This window comes from Crotalus tigris, unplaced genomic scaffold, assembly GCF_016545835.1.
Source record: "Crotalus tigris isolate CLP2741 ecotype Arizona unplaced genomic scaffold, ASM1654583v1 scf7180000024303.721469, whole genome shotgun sequence".
Classification (NCBI taxonomy): Eukaryota; Metazoa; Chordata; class Lepidosauria; order Squamata; family Viperidae; genus Crotalus; species Crotalus tigris.
The window spans coordinates 648,518-669,442 of record NW_024100475.1 but is presented as its reverse complement, the minus strand read 5'-3'; the positions used below and the strand labels follow the sequence as shown (position 1 = coordinate 669,442).

The following is a 20,925-nucleotide window of genomic DNA, read 5'->3' as shown; positions in this document are numbered from 1 at the left end:
GACAAACAGTTGTCCAATCTTTTCTTGAAAGCCTCTTGTAATGGAGCACCCACAACACTGTTCCACTGATTCATCATTCTCCCAAATTTCTCCTTAGGTTGAATCTTCCTCTGACAAGCTTCTACCTCTTGCTTCTTGCCCTGCCTTCAGGTTCTTTGGAGAGTAAACTGATGCCCTGAATTGGTCAGGAAGCCAGGTCTGGTGGCACAAAGCAAAGCAGGCTGACTCCTTCTCTCAGAAGCAAAGTGGTTATGCTGTTCTCTGAAGCTACTGGGAGAGGGCTACACATTGTTGTTCACCAGAAGAACCACCACCACCCCTGCTGAAATTTTCCAAAAGCCGAGTCACTGTTCTTTTGCTTTGTCCTTCTTGCCTCCAGGTCCCTTTATTTGGGCAGAAGTGGGAGATGTGCTGAACATAGTTTTTAGGAACAAGGCCATGCGGCCTTACTCCATTCATGCCCACGGAGTCCTGGAAAAGAACAAGGACTCCAAGACAGCACTGCCTGGTGAGTCTTGCCAATATGTTCTCTGTGGCAACCTATATGTTGTGTTTGTGTATCTGTGTATTAAAAAGTTCACAACTGCACCATCTGTCCTACTTTCCCTAAGACTAAAAGGCCTTAAAAATGTGAATTGTCAGTGTAGACCTAAACTGTAGCTTCTGGATGGACAGGGTGGTGAATTCAGAAATTCCTGGTAAGAAAGATGCTAATATGTGGGCAATTTGGAAATAAACCTCTGTTTGGTTATCAGTGACAGATACTCGCAGAAACAGAACTTTTATTATACACATTAGAAAACTACAACATTACATTACTTTTTGACATTCAAATTGAGGCACTTATCATAATGTGCCTCAATGTGCCTCAAGATGTTTTCCTTTAAAAAAACATCCCAAAGGAACTTTTCAATGCCTCTAAGTTTTTGTGATCAGTCCACACTTCAAAAGGCACCTTGCTCCCCTCCAGGTAGTGCTGCCAATTTAACAGAGCCCAATGAATTGCAAAGGCTTCCTTCTCCCACACTGCCCATCATCTTTCACAGTTGGAGAATTTTTTTGAAGTGTAGGCTCAGGGCTGCAGGACCCTCTCATGATTCTTTTGCAATAGTACAGCTCCAATGGCCACCTCCCTGGCATCGGCTTGAATCACAAAGGGCTTCCCCGGGCAGGGGTGCTTTAGGATCAGATTGGCCGCAAACAGTCTTTTCAAGTTCTCAAAAGCAGTTTGACAGCTCATAGTCCATTGTAGCGGCTGGCCCAGTTGTGGCTTCCCCCTATCTTTGCCAGTTTTTAACAAGTCTGTGAGAGGTAAGGCAATTTCGGCAAATGAAGGGATGAATTGTCGGTAAAAGTTTGCAAACCCCAGAAAGCTTTGAAGTTGTTAGCGAGTTTTGGGGGGTTGCCATTTGATTACGGTTTTCACTTTCACAGGATCCATCTCAATGCTCTCAGAGGAGATACTGTAGCCCAGGTAATCCATCCGAGTCTGGTGGAATTCACATTTTGATAGCTTAACATATAGTTTGGCGTGCAGCAATTTCTTCATCAATTCTCGCACTAATTTTACATGGTCAGCCATATTCTTGCTCTATATCAAGATGTCATCAAGATACACCAAGACCCCTTTATATAAATGATCGTGTAGCACCTGGTTGATCAGCTGCATAAAGATGGCTATAGCCCTTGCAGTCCAAATGGCATGACTTTGAACTGATAGCTGCCCATAGGACAGTTAAAAGCCGTCTTCCATTTATCTCCCTCTTTTATTCTCACCTGATAATAGACTTTTCTCAGGTCTAACTTAGTGAAGATCCGCCCTTTCGCCAGATGAGTCAATAGGTCCTTCAGGACGGAGAGGGGTACTTGTTTTCTTTGCTCACAGCATTTAATCCTTTATAATCTATGCAGAGACAAAGCAAACTGTCCTTTGAACAACACCGGAGCCCCCAACTGGGATTTAGCCAGTTCGATGAAACCCCTTACTAGGTTTTTGTTTACATACTGTTACATTTCCTCCATTTCGAGGGGGGATCATAGCATACATTTTCAGTCTCGGTCTACCGGTAATAGTTCAATGGCACAGTCATTTGTTCGATGAGGAGGCAGGACATCACACTCTTTCTCACTAAACACCTCCACTAGATCCCGATACTCAGTGGAAATGAATAATTCGCCTGGCCTGGGAACAGTAGCTATTTTCATGGTTCCGCAAATGGCATAGGTCCTTCGGTAACATTAGAAGAGTGAAGAGGGGGTTTGGGACCTATAGGCAATCATACGGTCGTCATCCCCTTTTCCCAGCATATAAAAGGTCTCCACTTGTCTAACTAAGTTAGACCTAAAATCACAGCCTCAGTCATTTTCGGAGCCACCACGAAACGGATGAACTCCCAATGTTCACCTATCTCTAAGTGGACAGGTTCTGTAAGATGGGTCACTAAAGTTCCTTCCATTAAAGAGCCATCTGCCTGTTCAAATCTCATGGGCTTCGAGAGCAATCTTGCTCAAATACCCAACTTAAGAGCAGTTGGCAAGCTGATAACGCACCAAGAACATCCTGAGTCCACTACTACTTTTAAATCCATTTGTACCCCTGTCTTTGGGACTATAATTTTGGCAGCAAGAGAAAAAGGTGGGACGGGTCAACTCATCATCAGGTCGTTCTCCCCTTTGTCGTCACTGTCGTAGGTGCGAGAGAGGCAGTGGGAGTCTCGGTCTGGTTCTCAGCCATCTCCTGTGTGGGTGATGTGACTTGGGTAACAGATTCCTGTGCAATCCAGCTTGACTTCTCCTTTGCCGGCTGTTGGACTGGTTTCTTTTTCCCCGGTGGGCCCGATCTACCCCACTGTTGGGGATAGGGGATCGGGCAATTTGCCGCTCGGTGATCCTGCTGGCCACATCTGAAGCATTTGATGGGTGGCCCAACAGGTGGTTTAGGAGATTTTGCGGTTGCAATGGCTGGGGGTCTCCAGGGCGGCAGTTGTCTGGTCTGCTCTGGTCTCATGCAGGTTTCTGGGGGGGGGGTTGGTTTTTTATAACGAGCAAGCTCGATGTCTAGCCTCACTGTAGCCTGGTACCACTCTTGTAGTTTATCAGGGACCACCCAGTAAATGCAGGCCTGGGAAAGTGATGCACTAGGCCACTTTTCAATTTAACCCACTATCTTTCAAAATTCACGCACATATTCCAATGCAGGTCTATTGCCCTGCTTTATTTTGTGAATTTTTTTCTCAGCTTGGAGAGCTATGGATTGACCCTTGAACCTGGCTCTCAGTCCAAGAAGGAAAAGATGAAGTTTTCTCAGTTCGGGCGCTTGCTCTTTATACAGATTGTTTAGCCACTCAGATGCTTCCCCTTCTAGATTGGCTGTGACAATGTTGACTATGGCAGCTGTGTCCGAATAAAAGTTGACATTACAATTCATGTGTGAACGTACTTGATTGAGGGAAAAAAATCCATCAAAAGTTGCTTTAAAAGGTGGTGCCATCATAGGCTGCTGCCCCCTCCCCATTGTTGTTGCACTTCGAGTGGTTGGTGGCCTCCCAGGTGTGGTTGTGGCATCCCAGGTTGCTGCATGCCCCCCAGCGGCTGCTGGCCTCCAAGTGGCAGTGGTGGCATTCCTAACTGCTGCAGCCCTCCAAAGGATGGCGGGGGCATCCCCAGTTGCTGCAGGCCTCCTAGTGGTTGCTGGCCTCCCAGTGGCAGTGGTGGCATCCCCAGCTGCTGCAGGCCCCCCCTGTGGCTGTTGTGCCCCTACCTGTTGCTGGCTGTCCAACAGGTTGTGCAGCTGCTGAATTAGATTGTATTGAATGCCCACCTTCGGGTCTTCCCTCTGCACTGGCTTCGGGCTCATGCAGCAACGACAATAAGGCTCGGGGCTGTATGACCGGTCATAGTAATAGTCAGGGCTCTGATGGTAGCGGTGACACCTCAGGCTGTCATCGTAGTCTCGACGTCTGGAGCTGTCACGATAATCGACGCCGTTCGGGGCTTTTCTGGTGGCTGGGGCCCTTGTGCCGATAGTGGCGCTTGGGTTCTTGAAGATCGGCAGGGATCCAGACTATCTCAGTCCAAATGGCGGTCAGGAGTTTTCTTTCTCACTGGACTAGAGGTTAATGCAGGTGGTTTTGGGTGCAGGGAAGCTGCTTGCACCCTCCCAACTGGGCTTGGACCTCTCTTGGACACCAATTGATGATGGTCCTGTTGATCGTTCTGCTCACTTGCATGCGAGGAGTGGGAGAGTTGTTCCCCGCTCCTCACCTCCAGTTATTTGAACCTCTCCACCAACTTTTCTACCGATTGGCTTTGGGCGGACTTCTCCCGAGTCCTCAATAGTTGCTGGCCCCTTGGCTCCCCGGTGATCTGCAGAATGCGATTCTCAAGAGGCCTCTTCTTGCAGGCCTCAGACACTTTCGTGGAGCTTCCTTCAGCAGGGTTGCCCCAAGATGCTTGGACTCTCCACTGGGCAGGGTCCACTCCAAAGTCAGCTCCCGCATCTTTGGTCTAGCTCCTGACTGTAAGGGTTCCAAACTTCTTTGCCAATGTGATGGCTTGCGCTCCCTCCGCTGAGGCAGCACCCCGGCCAGGGTGCTGGTTGCTTGTGCTTCTCCCTTCTCCATGCTGAGTTCTTCCTTGAGTCTTTGTTAGCCTACCGTTTGGCTTTGGAAAGGTGACTGGTGCTCAGGACCCCAAGATGGTTAAAGTAGAAAGTTGTAGTTTTGGGTTAATGTCATGGTTCCGATAGATGAAACCCAATAAAGAACTTCAAGGTAAGGAATCTTCCTTAAAGAACATTTTATTCAGGAAACAAAGTATCAGCACTACATAGTTGAACCCAAAACTAAACTTCCCCTGTCCAGACACAAAGTAATACGTTGCAATTCCCACCCTCATTAGGCAGTCATAAATCACATTCTCCAATTAACTTAAAACATGGGCTTCTGTCCATTCTTTCAGCCCACCAAATGTTATCAGTTTGCATCCTTCAGTTCCCATGAAGCTGCACTATTGTTATGGCTAGCTGAGCTCATGCATTCGCCCCATCCCCTTCTATGTCTGTTTTCTTAATAAGCAAAGAAAGCAAGTTAAAAGCAAAGTAAAATGGCTGCAATTTCGCTCAGTGGTCATAACGGGAACATCCATTGTCACCGCTAGATGCACCCAAGAACTTTTGAAGCAGTTCTGTTGGGATGTTTTTGATCACCCCTCCCCCCCTAAAGCCCAGATTTGGTGCCAAGCAACTACTAAGGGATTTCAAACTTTGTAAGATGTTATGACAAGTGCCTCAATTTGAATGGCGATTATGTCGAAAAGTAATGTAATGCTATAGTTTTCTAATGTGTATAATAGACGTTCTATATCTGTGAGTGTCATTGATAACCAAACGGAGGTTTATTTCCAAATTGCCCTCGTATTTCCTTCCTGCCTATAATTATTTTCCCAGATTCAAAGAATCCAGAGTATCGGGGACTAGGCTGGGTCGACGAAGAGGCATGTAAAAAGGAGCAGGTCTCTATGCGGCCATTTTTTTTTCACCTGTCCTTTGTTCAGGCCCCCTCCCCCATCTTTTCCCCAAGGACTGAGGAGATGCTTCTCTTTTCCTTCACCCCCCTTTTTTGTTTTGGTCAGTGACCATAATAAAGATCATAGTACTCCCTTTTTTAATGCCAGTGTTTCTCAACCTCAGCAACTTTAAGATGTGTGGACTTCAATTCCCAGATTTCCCTAGCCAGCTAGAATTTTGGGAGTTGAAGTCCACACATCTTAAAGTTGCTGAGGTTGAGAAAGACTGATGTATACCATGGTCCAGTGAGGGAATTTAGGCTGCGAGTGGTCCAAGATCAGCAGTGAACTTTGTGGCTTAATGGAGTTTTGATCTCAGATTTCCCCAGTTGTCATCTGAAAACTAATTATGGGGTCCCACTGGCTCATGGTTTTCCCAGTTGCAATGTATGGCTGTGAAAGTTGGACGTGCTGGAGAAGACTCCTGCGAGTCCCTTGGACTGCAAGGCGTTCAAACCGGTCAGTCCTAGAAGAGATCAACCCCAACTGCTCTTTAGAAGGCCAGATCCTGAAGTTGAAACTCAAGTACTTTGGCCACCTAATGAGAAGGAAGGATTCACTGGAGAAGAGCCTAATTCTGGGAAAGATTGAGGGCAATAGAAGAAGGGGACGACAGAGAATGAGATGGCTGGATGGAGTCACTGAAGCAGTAGGTGCGAATTTAAATGGACTCCAGAAGATGGTGGAGGACAGGAAGACCTGGAGGAACGTTGTCCATGGGGTCGCGATGGGTCGGACACGACTTCGCAATTAACAACAACAACTGGCTCACTTAAGAACACCAGTTGCATTATTCTGTCTGTCTTCACCTGCAATTGCTATGGAGGTCAGCAAGAGCCCCCAAAGTCTCATTTGAGCAAACAATTTGTGAAAACTGAATAGAGCCAATAAATGTCTTAAAAAATGCAGAAGTATTTAAATATATTTAAATAAATACAGAAGATTAGAGTTAAAACATGGTTTGTAAGCAATAGCTAAAAAGAACATTATTGTAAAAGAAAAACCCAAACATTCCAATCAAGTAATTTTTAGTTGCACAATAGCAGAGGACTGTCAAAATCCATTTCCATGTTGGGTGGAGTTTCTTTCTATGAGTACTGTCATTCTCCTGAGTGCCCTATCAGATGCTTTTGCTTGGGCACAGTGTATCCTCTCTGTCTTTCTATTTGCTTGCTCTTTGAACTGTTTCCCCTTGGTGTCAATTCGGGATGAGAAAGGAATGTGCCTCCGACCATCTGGCTTATCTCTCACTGCGGAAGAGAAAGGTGCGAAGACCCAACAATGTCTTCACAGGTATGGGAATGGGCTCAGTTATCTGCTCCATTCCCACAGCAGACTTAACATCTGGGGATTGGCTCATTTGAACTGACCATCATTTGCTTGATGCTCTTTTAACCTATTGATCTGAGCGGGAACCCCTCAGATCTTGTCTTCCATGCCTGCAATCAGCTTCTCCAAATAAAAGTTCCTTTTGGAATGAATTTGTTCCAAGAGTCCTGCTTTCCAGGGATGAGGTTTTGAAGCGGGTCCTTACATATTCTTAACCAGTCAGTTAGGTAGAAGTGTGCTGGTGGAAGCATTTAAATTAATAATCTTAATCCTGCAACATCTTGAAGCTCCAAGGACCTATGCAAGGATCCTTGTTGTAGACTTCAGCTTGGCATTCAATACCATCATTCCAGATATTCTTCTGACTAAACTAATTCAGCTATCCATTTGTAAGTGGATAGGAAGCAGCAGGTAAAGCTAGGCAAAATCACATTAGATACCTCTACAATTAGCACAGCCCCCGCCCAGGTTATGTGCTTTCTCCACTTCTCTATCTATAACAACAACTGCATCTCAAAGGATCCCTCTGTTAAAGTACTGAAATTTGCAAATGATACAACAGTGATTGGTCTCATTTCAGATCATGATGAATGAGATTGAACAACTAACGTTGTGGTACGGCTGGAACAATCTTAAACTTGAACACACTCAAAACCATAGAAATGATAGTAGATTTTAGGAAAAACCTCCTGTCTACAATACTAAACAATGCAGTATGACCTTCAAGTTTCTAGGTCAGTGATGGCGAACCTTTTTGAGACCCAGTGCCCAAAAACTGGCCCCCGCTCCACCTCCCGCCCTGCTTGCTCTGCCCCTACCCACCCCCCGCCCCACCTGCCCACAGGGCCATGCACCGCCTCCATGGTACACCACAGATCGCCCAGGCAGCCCTGCAGTGCCATGGCAGCCATGCCCTCCGCCCACATCCCGCAGCATCATCTGCACGCTATGGGGCATGAGGGCGGAGTCTCTGCTGCCCGGTTATGTCCTTGGCGACTCTCCTCCAGGGGGACTGCTGGTGAGGAGGGGGCTGTGGGGGGAGATGGGGCTGGGGCGACAGCACATGTGCCCACAGAGAGGGCTCCGAGTGCCGCGTCTGGCACGCGTGCCATAGGTTCGCCACCACTGTTCTAGGTTCTATAATATCTCAAGACTTAAAATGGAGACCTAACATCAAAAAAAGCACAACAAAGAATGTTCTTCCTGTGCCAACTCAGAAAGCGCAGACTGCCCAAAGAGCTGCTTATACGGTTCTACAAGGGAATTATTGAATCTGTCATTTGCACCTCTGTAATTGTCTGATTTGGCACTGCAACCATCACCGGGTAGTTAAAACTGCAGAAAAAACAATTGCTACCAGCCTGCCTTCCATTGAAGTCCTGTATACTGCACAAGCAAAAAAGAGGGCTGTGAAAATATCTATCTACAGAAGTTGTTTCAACTTCTTCCCTCAAGATGACCCTATATGGCATTGCACACCATAACAGCCAGACACAAGGACAGTTTTTTTTTCTCCCATGCCATCACTCTAAACAACTAATTCCCTCAATACTGTCAAACTACGTAGTAAAGCTATATTACTATTATTCTTCTCATCTTTCCTATTATCTATCTCCTTATCTTCTTATGACTATGATACTTATGGCTTGTATCTTATGATATATATTGTTTTATTTAGTATCCTAGTATGGTGTATGTTGTTTGCTTATCTAGCATCCTATCATTATCACTAAGTGTTGCATCTTATGGTTTATGATGAATATATTTTTATGATGATTATGATCATGATTTATCATCTGTTGCTTGTAAATACACTTGCATGTACACTGGAAACAAATTTCTTGTATGTCCAATAAAGAATTCTATTCATTTGGCTTGTGAAAATACTAATTTTCACAGATCAAAGAAGAACACATGGAAACTATCGTTCCAAATAAAGGTATTGTTGAATCAATAATGGGAAAAAGTGGTCCTAGATTTTAGCTGATGCCCTGTACTAACGTAGGTCTGCTGATAAATATGTTGTTTTTCTTATCATGTGTGCTCTCTTTTGTAGCTTGTTGTTCATGAGGAGGGCTTTATATCTGAAGGCCTTAATTTTCAAATGACAATCCCCTGTAGCTAAAATTCCTAACAAAAGTGCTGAAATCTCTCTCTCCCAGGAGAAATTGTAACCTATCAATGGAATGTTCCTGAAAGATCTGGTCCAGGACCAAACGATTCCGCCTGTTTGAGTTGGATCTACTATTCCACAGTCGATCCTGTCAAGGTGTGTGTTCTTCCATTCCTCGTTGTTGATGTCCTCTCCCAGGATGGGAGGGAGCTGCCCAAGGAAGTGGTCAAGGTGGAGATTAGGAATGGCTGAAGCCCCAACCATAACAGCTGCCTGGGTGACTTTGAGACTGTCATTCTCCCTCAGCCAAGACTACCTCACGGGCTGGCGGTTGTAGAGAAAATGGCAGAGGGAGTCTTATGCATGCCATCTTGAGCTCCTGGAGGAAGTGTGTTTGTGTATGTATGTGTGTTTGGTGATATATCCCTCACAAACAAATCTGTATGCTAGAAGCTGTTCACAAAAATAAGTAATAAAACAAAAGAGACGTGAACATGCATCAGCCTTCTCAAAGCAGTCTTCCTACCTCAGCTTTTATCTTCTTCCATTTGTTCTTCCTGCACAGAAGATGAAGGAGCAGCTTCTCCTTGCAAAGAAGTCTAACCTGCATCTTTCCTTCCGCACTAGTCTTAGCCCCAGTTCTGTCATGTTCTGTTGCCTGCAGCTTTTACAACAGCAAACATAGTGGTTGTAAACACCGTGGTCATTAAATGAATGCTGTGGTTATTAAACAAAACCATCATCATTAATGGGTGTTTCTTGTTGGAAACCTGAAATAAACGCTGCATTCTGGCAAACATGTTGCAAATTGTGGCCAGGTGACCGTGGGACACTATAGGTGGCTGTAAATGCTGGGCAGTTGCCAAGCACCCAAAATGTGGCCCCAGAAGGCGGGCAGAACTTCACATCCATGTTGCAAGTGGTTAGACTGGGAAAGTCCGTTATAACTGGTTGCTGGCTGAGAACCACTTTGACATTGGCTGAGGCGAAACCAGCTGACTAGAATGGTACTGAGTTTTAGTATTCCTTTGTTCTTGTCTTTAAGGTCTTGACTGATGCAGCTGGCTTGTATGTTAATGAAAAGTATGTGGAGTTTTAGCAAATGTTTGCAAAGAGTTTTGCTCTCTCCTTTTCCGGCAGGATTTGTACAGCGGCCTCATTGGCCCCCTGAAAGTTTGTCGTAAAGGGACACTGGATCCCAATGGGAGAAGGAAAGGCGTTAACAAGGAATTCGCCCTCCTCTTTTTGGTTTTTGATGAAAATCAATCTTGGTACCTTGAGGAAAATGTGAAGACTTATATCCAAGGTGATTGGAACCATTCCCACCAGCAGGACGAAGAATTTATGGAAAGCAACAAAATGCATGGTTTGTAGATCTCTTGTGCTTTTTGCATTAGCGCCAATGATGTCTTTTGCATGTTGCAAAAAGAAAATTGCCTTTCTTACTGAGAAACAAGAAATTTCTAAAACAAAATTGACTGTTCCATGTGTATTTCTGGAGTGCCAATATGCATACAACTTTAATTTCCCTAGGAAGAGCTCATTGTATAGAGGTTTTGTCATAGAAAATTCATTTTCAATAGAAGAAAATATCTGTAGTTCAGGGTTGAACTATGGAGTCCTTATTGTTCCCTGAGCTTGCAGATGTTTTGTTAACCTCATCAGTGCGAGTGAGTGTGGGGTTTGTTCTCTGTTCTGCCTATGTTGGTGGGGGTGTGTGTGATTTTCCCCTTGGTAGTTTCCTGATTATGGTATTGTTTTCTGTTTGATCATTTATCTGGAGTTGGTTATTAGATAGGATATATTCTGGGCATTATCCAACAAAATGAAATTCAATGGTGAAAAAAGTAAGGTTCTACATTTAGGCAAGAAAAACTAAATGCACAGATATAATAGGGGGTACCTTGCTCAATAGTAGCAACTGTGAGAGGGATCTTGGAGTCCTAGTGGACAATCACTTAAATATGAGCCAGCAGTGTGCTACAGCTGCCAAAAAAGCTAACAGAGTGCTAGGCTGCATTAACAGAGGGATAGAATCAAGATTACGTGAAGTATTAATACCACTTTACAATGTCTTGGTAAGGCCACACTTGGAATACTACATCCAATTTTGGTCACCACGATTAAAAAAGATGTTGAGACTCTAGAAAGAGTACAGAGAAGAGCAACTTTTTGTTGCTTAGGAGACTGGAGGCTAAAACATACAAAGAACGGTTGCTGGAATTGGGTATGTCTAGTTTAATGAAGAGAAGGACGAGGGGTGACATGATAGCAGCGTTCCAGTATCTCAGGGGCTGCCCCAAAGAAGAGGGAGTCAAGCTATTCTCCAAAGCACCTGAAGGCAAGACAAGAAGCAACGGATGGAAACTAATCAAGGAGAGAAGAAACCTAGAACTAAGGAGAAACTTCCTGACAGTTAGAATAATTAATCAGTGGAACAACCTGCCTCCAGAAGCGGTGAATGCTCCAACACTGGAAGTCTTTAAGAAGAGATTGGACAGCCATTTGTCCAAAATGGTATAAGGGTTTCCTGCCAGAGCAGGGGGTTAGGACTAAATAATCTCCAAGGTCCCTTCCAACTTTTTTTTAATTATTATTATTATTATTGTCGATCATCGCACAGTCAGCCAGATGTTCAGACTGGATTTGGCATTTTGTCTACCTATCGAGTCCTTACCCGGGACCTGGGATAGGCAGATGTGGATGTTTGATGGTATTACAGATATTGTCGCAGGATGGAAGCAGTTCCTAATAAGGCCGCCTTTTGCAATTGACTAATAGCGAATTTTTCAATGCCAATGGTGTTCAAGTGGTGCTCCAGTTGTTTTGGGATTGCACCCAAGGAGCCTATTACTATTGGTACTACCCTTGCTTGCTTTTGCCACAGTCTTTCTATTTCTATTTGTAGGTCTTTGTATTTTGTTATCTTCTCCAGTTCTTTCTCGTCTATTCTGCTGTCTCCAGGCATTGACACGTCCACTATCCAGACTTTTTTGTCTTTCTTATCGACAATTGTTAAGTCTGGGGTGTTATGTTTCAGGTGCTTGTCTGTTTGAATTCTGAAGTCCCAGATCAGTTTAATTTTATCATTTTCTATGACTTTCTCTATTTTATGATCCCACCAGTTTTTGCTTACAGGCAAATGATATTTTTTGCAGATCTTCCAATGCACCATTGTTGCTACTTTGTCATGCCGCTGCTTGTAATCAGTTTGTGCAATCTTCTTGCAACAGCTTACCAAGTGGTCCACTGTTTCTTCACCTTCTTTGCATAGGCGGCACTTACTGTCTGTATGCTGTCATACCATGTTACCCCAAAAATAAGCCCCTCCCCTAAACTAAGACCTACCCTGATTTTTTGGGGAGGCTAATATAAGCCCAACCCAAAAATAAGCCCTAATTAGGACTCCATCCCACCCCTGCCCACTCCATCCCACCCCGCTGTCGCAATGAGACAGGAGGCTGTGCGGCACATCAAGGCAAGTGGGGGAGGGGGTGAAGTTGCCCCACGTGTCCCCACCCACTCCCGCCTGCTTACCGGTACTTCAGCCTCCCCCCCCCCCCAGACAGGCCATTCCTTGGTTGGCGAACTTTCACTCCCCTCCCGAGCTGGACTGCCATGATAGGGAGGGCCCTGAACTGCTGTATGGGAGGGCAGGGTAGGCCCGGTCCCTCTCCACCGTTTTGGAGCCAGGGAGGAGTGATGGCGAATGGCTCCACTGCTGCTATGTGCCACAGGAGGGGCTTTCTTTAACCTTTGCTCTGCAGATCACCTGCCCAGGTGCACCCGCCATCTCTTTGTCCTCCTCCAACTCTCCCGGTTGCCTGTCTCTGCCAGCCCTTTGTCACCTGTCTCGTGGAGAACAGAGAACAGAAAATGCAGCTGCAGGTAAATGTAGTTTGTGGGGCTAAAAAAGTTCAGTCAGACCTTCTAACTTCTCGTGGGAAAAAAAAAAGATTTCGTGCCAGAGCTGGAAAGCAGGTTAGCAAAGAAATGCTTTCAGGAAGAGGGAGCAGCTGCACTGGGAGAATTGGCAGGAAACAGGCTGCTGTTTCCATAAGGGAGAAGGGAGATGTTGTGCAATGTAGGAAGCAAGCAAGGGCTGTTCTCTGCTCTGCATCCCTACGCAGAGCTGCTGCATTCTCTGTTCTTCATGAGACAGGCGACAAAGGGCTGGCGGAGGCAGGCGGCTGGAAGAGTTGGCAGATGACAAAGAGATGGCAACTGCGCCTGGGCAGGTGATCTGTGGGGCAAAGCTTAAAGAAAGCCCCTCCAACAGCAACAGCAGAGACGTTCGCCATCACTCCCACCTGGCTCCGAAATGGCAGAGGAGGACCAGGTCTACCCCACCCATCCCATCCACCATAGCATGGCAGTCTGGCTCAGGAGGGGAATGAAAGCTCGCCGATCAAGGAATGGCCTGGCGGGCGGGGGCTGAAGTAAGTAAGTAAGCGGGTGTGGGGCCCATGAGGCAGCTCCACCCCCTCACCCGCTTGCCTTGCTTCGTTGTGGCGGCAGCGGCATGATGTGCCGCAGAGCCTCCTACCACAAGCAGCCACTGCAGAAGTGGGCCAGCAGCCACACAGGCTGCTGGACAGGCCTGTTGGTGCCGCCACCGTGAGACGAGGCAGGTGTCACGAAAAATATAAGACATCCCCCAAATTAAGACCTAATGCCTCTTTTGGAGGCAAAAATAATATAAGACAGGGTCTTACTTTCGGGGAAACACAGTACTTAATTTGTCCAATCATTCTTCATAGGCTTCAGTTGACAGTTACCTAATAATTGCTTCTGTCCTTCTCACAGATTTGTTCCAATTTCTGTGAGTCTCACAGTCTGCTCCCTTCCAGCTCTTTTCTGATTAAGATGATTTTCTTACCTCTACAAAGCAATTACAGGCAGGCCTTGATTTACAACCATAATGGAACCTACCAGTTGAAGTTGTAACTTGTGACAGTTGTAAAGTGTGACCAACGGAGGGCTTTTTGGGGAGCAGTAATTAAGTGAGCCTGGGTTTTGCCAAAAATATTGTAAATCGTGGTCATGTGACCACAGGATGCTGCAAATGGCAGTAAACATAGGCCATTTGCCAAGCGCCCAAAATGGGCATCATATGACTGTTGGGGGGCAGTCATTAAAACTTCAGAATCAAATCATCAGTACCTTTGGGGGGGTCCATTGTAACTTTGAATGGTTGCTAAGCAACTGGTCGTAAGTTGAGGATTATTTGTATCGACCTTTTGGTCTATATGATTTATGATAGCCTTTAAATTCTTCATTAGGCAAGATTTGACAGAAGACATGAGAGAAGAAGCCAAAACTCCAAAAGTAGAGCAAGTTTCAGCAAAGTGAAGTGCAGTTCAAAGTCCTCCTTGGGATGAAGATTGTAGCTAACCACATTGTTTGTGGTGGTTGTGATCGAGTCACAGGCAGGCAGAATAATTGCTGACAGTTTTTCAGAGACAAAAGCCCTGATGCTGGGGCTCACTTTGGAAGGGGGAGCGGTTCTTTGATTCTTCATGAGACAAATGCTCTGCCATTATTAAGCAGAGATTTCTTCTTTCCTTAGCAATCAATGGTAAAGTATATGCAAACTTGCCCGGATTGGAGATGTGCGAAGGAGACTGGGTGAACTGGTATCTGTTGGGAATGGGCCAGGAGATTGACGTGCACACTGTTCACTTCCATGCAGAGACATTCATTTACCGGGTAAGACTCTCCCCAAACTGATGCAGAGGCTTCCTCCCATCCCACTTATAAAATAAATCTAGGGAAAGAGTCTGTCTTGCAGTCCCAAGTTGGCAGGTTGATTTCTTTCCTCTTCCCACATCTCACCAAGCAAACTAAGCTGAGCAAACTTATAAAATGCCTGGCTTTCTGGCCATGGAATTGGTAGTGGCTAAACATTACCCTCTGGCCATCACCCCTGTTCTAGATTTTCACTCATTATCCTTCCATTTTGTGTGTCAGAATGGCAAGAGTTACCGGGCCGATGTGGTGGATCTTTTCCCTGGGACCTTCGAAATGGTAGAGATGCAGGTTGGCAATCCTGGCACCTGGCTTCTTCACTGCCATGTGGCTGACCATATCCATGCTGGCATGGAGACCCTTTTCACAATCCTACCCCACCAAGGTAAGAAGAAAGCTTGTGGTGTAAGAAGAAAGGTCATGGGTTTAATCTGTTATAGGGACTGTGCCCGTCAAAATCATTCAGTGGCTCCAAGACATATCTGACCTCCTTGGAAAGCAAGGATGAAATTCCAGAACTAGGAAAGTTTCAGGATAAGTGATGGATCAGTAGAGAACAGCAGCTGGAAGGACCAGAAAAGCTAAGGATGTAGCAAATGTGCTTGCTTAGCTGTGAACTGTGAACTGAAAAAAATGCAGATAATTGGGAATCTATGTCTGGACTTCTGTATGTTGATGTAGTATACTTAGATTTCAGTATTCATTTGACAAAGGAGACCACAACCTACTTCTTGGTAAGCTAGAAAGAGGTGGAATACACAACATCACCACCAGATGGATTTGTAGCTGGCTGACAAACCGTACTCAACATGTAGTCCTCAATGGTACTACAGCCACATGGAGAGAAATAAGCAGTGGGGTACCACAAAACTTCATCTTAGGCCCAGTACTCTTCAATATCTTCATAAATGACTTTGATGAGGGAATTGAAGGGGAACTCATCAAGTTTTCAGATGACACTAAGCTGGCAGGAATAGCCAACACCCCAGAAGACAAGCTGAGGATCCAAAAAGATCTTGACAAACTTGAACAAAAAATGTGGAAAAGAGCAAAGTTTTACATTTAGGCAGGAAAAATCAAAGGTATAAATATAGATTAGGTGGGACCTGGCTCAAAAATACTGTGAGAGGGACCTTGGAGTCTTAGTGGATGATCACTTGAACATGAGCCAGCAGTGTGCAGCAGCAGCCAAAAAAGCTAATAAAATCCTGAATTGTATAAACAGAGGCATAGAATCAAGATCATGCCAAGTATTAGTACCACTTTATAAAACCGTAGTAAGACCACTGCAACCAATTTTGGTCACTATACTACAAAAAAGATGTTGAGACCTTGGAAAAATTCAGAGAAGAGCAACTAAGATGGAGACTAAAACATATGAAGAACAGCTGCAGGACTTGGGTTTGGCTAGTCTAAAGAAAAGAATAAATAGGGGTAACATGAGAGCAATATTCCAGTATTTGAGGGGTTGCCACAAAGAACAGCAGGTCAAACTATTCTCCAAAGCACCAGGAGGCAGGACAAGAAACAATGGTTGAAAAATGATCAAAGAAAGAAGCAACCTGGAATTAAGGAGAAACTTCCTATCAGTGAGAACAATTCTTGCCTTCCAAAATAGTGGGCGATCCATCACTGGAGATTTTTAAGAAGAGACTAGACCAGTGGTTCTCAACCTTTCTAATGCCGTGACCCCATAATATAGTTCCCCATGTTGTGGTGACCCCCAAGTGGGTGTGGCCACCAATAAGAGGGAGTAGGACAGCTAGGGAAAAGGGAACAAAATGGCGGACTGCGTGGTTTGGCGACCCCTGTGAAATGGTCATTCGACCCCAAATGGGGTCCCGACCCACAGGTTGAGAACCACTGGACTAGACAGTCACTTGTCTGAAATGGTATAGGTTCTCATGCTTGACTAGAAGATCTCCAAGGTCCCTTCCAGCTCTATTCTGTTCTAGCTAAGTGCAGTCCAGGTCCATTCCAGTATTCAGTTCAGTCAGAACCATTCAAAACTTCAGTCTCAATCGCTAATTCAGCAGCACAAAAGTGTTCTGGGGATGGGAATAAATGTTTGTTTGCCGCAGTTCAAGGGCTGAATGTGATGTTTAATGAAAAAGTAGATTCAGATTCACTTCTCTTTGTAAAAGCTGGATTCCATGCACAGATCTCTTGAGCTGCTTTGTGATTCTCAATTCCCTTTGTGCTCAGTTACACAAAACAGTCCTGATTCTGCAATTTATTTCTTTTCAGATGCAGAGCATTGCAGATACCATGTATTCAAAATTACAGGTACCGTGTTTTCTTTTCATACTTCTTTTCAGATATCTCTTTCAGATATCATGATTGATAGAGATATTCAAAATTTGAAATCTTTTCTCTCTTCCATTCTTTTCCTGTGGTCCCAAATAGTCACCTTCTGGAATCATCCTGAAAGTCCAACTTTACACATTCTCCAGCGATTTTCCTCTTTTAATATTCTCTTTCAATATTAACTGGTACACCCTTATTCATCACAACTTATGCTAGCAGGATTGCCTCTTACCCATGGTTTTTTTTTATTTCAGGCTGTGGTTAAGGTGAAACTGCTGGGTCTTAGCTATGGCATTTTAGCTGAAGCACAATTAAACATCATGCGCAACCATGCTGTACTTGAATCCTATACGAACAAGACAGCTCAGTTCTTGGTTTTGGCTTGGCATTTTCAGGAAAACCAGGGACTAGTGTAATATATGAATTCAGGCTTAAGCTCAAGAATGACACAGCTGGAAGAGATTCTGTTTGGCCAACTTAGTTCAATTCCAAATTCTAAATTATTTCACAGGATTTCCAGTTTAACCATGATTTTTATTTATTTCAGTCAGCTATTATATGATTATCGCTGTTGTTTTCCAGTTTTCAATGGCTTAAGTTATTTAACTCCTCTTTGTTCATAGTTTGGCTTTTCCATAATTTGTTCTATTTCCAGCAGAAACTTCTGATGTGGTAATTGGGGGTCATTCTGGAGAAGAACATGTGGAAGCTTCTGAAGAAAAAATCTCCCATGACATCATTTTGTTTGGCTCAAGGCTAAACCATAGACATTTAGAAGCAACAATTATTACACTTGCTATTGCTGGGGTTGTGCTCTTCATCACTGCCAGTGTTCTTCTTGGTGTGATCATTCACCTCAAGAGACAAAAGAAGTTGAGACTCAACAAGCGATCTATATTGGATGAAAGCTTCAAACTGATGCGTAGTCAGAAGCGTGACCTTTAGAGAACAGTAGAAGAACTCTTGGGAGCTTTTAAGCCAGGCAGTAGTGAAAATGGCTCAGAATAGGATACAGCAATCATTCTATGAAAATTCAATAAGAAATGTTACTAGTAAGTCATTCTGCTAAAAACTCTACATTTTAGGGTTTCAAATATCAGATGGATTCCCAGATCCTTATACCCTTATTCATTGAAGAATAGGACAGAACCTCAAGTAAAGCCACCCAGAATCACCTCAGGTAAAATGGGCGGTCAATAAATTTGATAAATAAATAAATAAATTCATACTGGATGCTCAGTCAAGAACTTGGAATCCCTCTGGTCAACAGTTTCCATCATCCCTATCTGATGTTACAACTTGAGAACTGAATCTCTTGCATTCCTTCATTCTTGGGGCAAGTCACCATTCTGTGAGATTAGCCAATTAGTTTCTACATGTTGAACATAATACCTGGCTGGGGAGAAGCAACAGGCACAGAGATGGTTCTTCAAGAGGGCAGGGCAACAAGCATTCCTGTCAAAACCCATTTATATTTCATTTCTGTCTATCTCCTCTGATCTAAACCCAAATCTCACCTTCCCCTGGGTTCTGCCATACTCCCAAGGGGGAGGGGGGATATGCCTGCGGGGTTATTGCTTTCACTTCCTCTATTCGGTACAATGTAACTTTTTGTTTATTGCCTCTGTGTCTGCTGCCCATTACAATGTAACAAATTGCCTCCTGCACTATACAACTCTCTGAACTTTCTTCTCCATAACCTGGCAGTTAGGAAAATGGGAGGGGGGAATACAAACCTCCGGAGTCTGGCTTATTTCTCTGGTCTCAAAAAAAGGTGCAAAGAGCTGTTGAACATCGTACTACAACCGGAGCCGGACCGATGTTATCTCCCCTTTCCCACAATGGACTTAACACCTGGGGATTGTCCAGTCTGAACCGACCGGATGAACTGTGGGGTGGGGTTTGCTTAGGGACACTTTAAAGTATCGATCTGTAAAGAAATCCCTCAGATCCTCTCTATTATGCCTGCTATCAACTATTCTTAATAAAAGTTCCTGTTGAAAGAAATTGTTTCCAAGAGTTCTGCTTTCTTAAGATGTGGGATTGAAGTGGGTCCCTACATTAGACAGGATCTGCAGTAATAGTCAACCTGGAAGGAAGACCCTTACCAGGGGACTTTGTAAAAAATACAATGTTGGATGACGAGGCAGGGAAGGAAGAAAACCCCCTGGAAAGGGAGCCTTCCCCCCGACCGGGATCCCGCCAGCTATCGGGATACAAGATGTCATACTGCTCAGGAGAAGAAGTGGTGGAAATGCATGACCATAAACCTCAGATGTCGATGGGCATTGGCAAGAAAGACAAGTGGGAAAAGTGATTGAGAAAGGTGACCCTGAGATGGGGCAGCCACCAGCTGAAATGGAAGCAAGAGATGGAGAAGTCCCTGCATGTTAACGAAGAGGAAGGAGGTCATGCACAGGACTTGAACTGGATCCTAGAGAAAGATATTGACCTGATGAAAAGAACCCTCAGCTCTCTAGGGGAGGAGAAACCTGAACCCAGCGGCTGCATCAGCACCTGGAGCTACAGTTGGAGAGTCACTGAGGGGGAATTGGAAACTGTGGTCCTGGGAATGTCCGCTGAAACAGCAGCTACCATCTCGGCAACCACCCAGAGGGTCACTTTCATGCAGCTATGCCACGATACAAAATCAGCAGGGCATTTTGGATTTGAAAAAACATTACATTTAATTAAAAGGCAATTTTCGTGGCTGTCCATGAAAAAGGATATAGAAAGTTAATGCATGCGTTTTCCGGATCCGACCTCTACCTCAAAAGTTACGCCAGGGCCTATCTCGCATTTTTGGGCAAATAGCCAATTAAGCATGAAAAGTCAAAATGTGAAACTGACCTCAAATTCAAAAAGTAGGCATATATTTACGTTCCCCACAGGTTGGGGAACCCGAAAAAACATGTATTTTCTGGATCCGACCTCTGTATCAAAAGTTAAGTCAGGGTATATCTTGCATTTGTTGGCAAATAGCCAGTTAACCATGAAAAGTCAGAATTTGAAACAGACCTCAAATTCGAAAACTATACATATATTTAGTATCCCCACAGATTGGAGAAACTGAAAAACATTTCCTTTCTGGATCCGACCTCTCCCTCAGGAGTTAGTCCATGGGGTATCTCGCATTTGTTGACAAATAGCCAATTAAGCATGAAAAGTCAAAATTTCACACTGACCTCAAATTTGTAATGTATACACATATATAGATTCACCATTCGATGGGGAACCCCAAAAAATATTTCTTTTCCGGATCCGACCTCTCCCTCAGGATTTACTCCATGGTGTATTTCGCATTTCTTGGCAAATAGCCAATTAAGCACGAAAAGTCAAAATGTGAAACTGACCTCAAATTCGAAAAGTAGGTTGGGGAACCTGAAAAAACATGTGTCTTCCAGATCTGACCTCTCCCTCAAAAGTTAGGCCAGGGCATATCTCGCATTTGTTGGCAAATAGTCAATTAAGAGTGAAAAGTCAAAATTTGAAACTGACCTCAAATTGAAAAAGTATAAATATATTTAGGTTCCGCTCGGGTTGGGGAACCCAAAAAACCATTTGTTTTCCGGATCCGACCTCTCCCTGAGGAGTTAGGCCGTGGTGTATTTCGCATTTGTTGACAGCCAATTCAGCACAAAAAGTCAAAATTTGAAACTGACCTCAAATTTGAAATGTATACATGTCTTCAGGTTCCCCACGGGTTGGGGAACCTGAAAAAACATTTCTTTTCTGGATCTGACCTCTCTCTCAAGAGTTATCGCATTTGTTGGCAAATAGCCAATTAAGCATGAAAAGTCAAAATTCGACACCGACCTCAAATTTGTAATGTATACACATATATAGATTCCCCATTGGATGGG

The 20,925-nt window shown here is 44.4% G+C and overlaps 1 protein-coding gene across 3 annotated transcripts in view; it reads left to right on the top strand.

Moving 5' to 3' along the window:
* The window catches only part of LOC120299621 (hephaestin-like), a 67,994-nt gene extending 48,989 nt beyond the window's left edge, over positions 1–19,005 (top strand). For 2 of the 3 annotated variants that reach the window (XM_039324603.1, XM_039324605.1), the window contains 7 exons: positions 380–508; positions 9,057–9,163; positions 10,148–10,373; positions 14,577–14,716; positions 14,978–15,140; positions 17,003–17,041; positions 17,718–19,005. In XM_039324603.1, the coding sequence (XP_039180537.1) occupies positions 380–508; positions 9,057–9,163; positions 10,148–10,373; positions 14,577–14,716; positions 14,978–15,140; positions 17,003–17,041; positions 17,718–18,007 (1,094 nt within the window). In that variant the 3' untranslated portion in view covers positions 18,008–19,005. The remainder of the gene's footprint in view (positions 1–379; positions 509–9,056; positions 9,164–10,147; positions 10,374–14,576; positions 14,717–14,977; positions 15,141–17,002; positions 17,042–17,717) is intronic. The other variant, XM_039324604.1, reaches the window with a different exon arrangement.
* Positions 19,006–20,925: the final 1,920 nt, after the last annotated feature.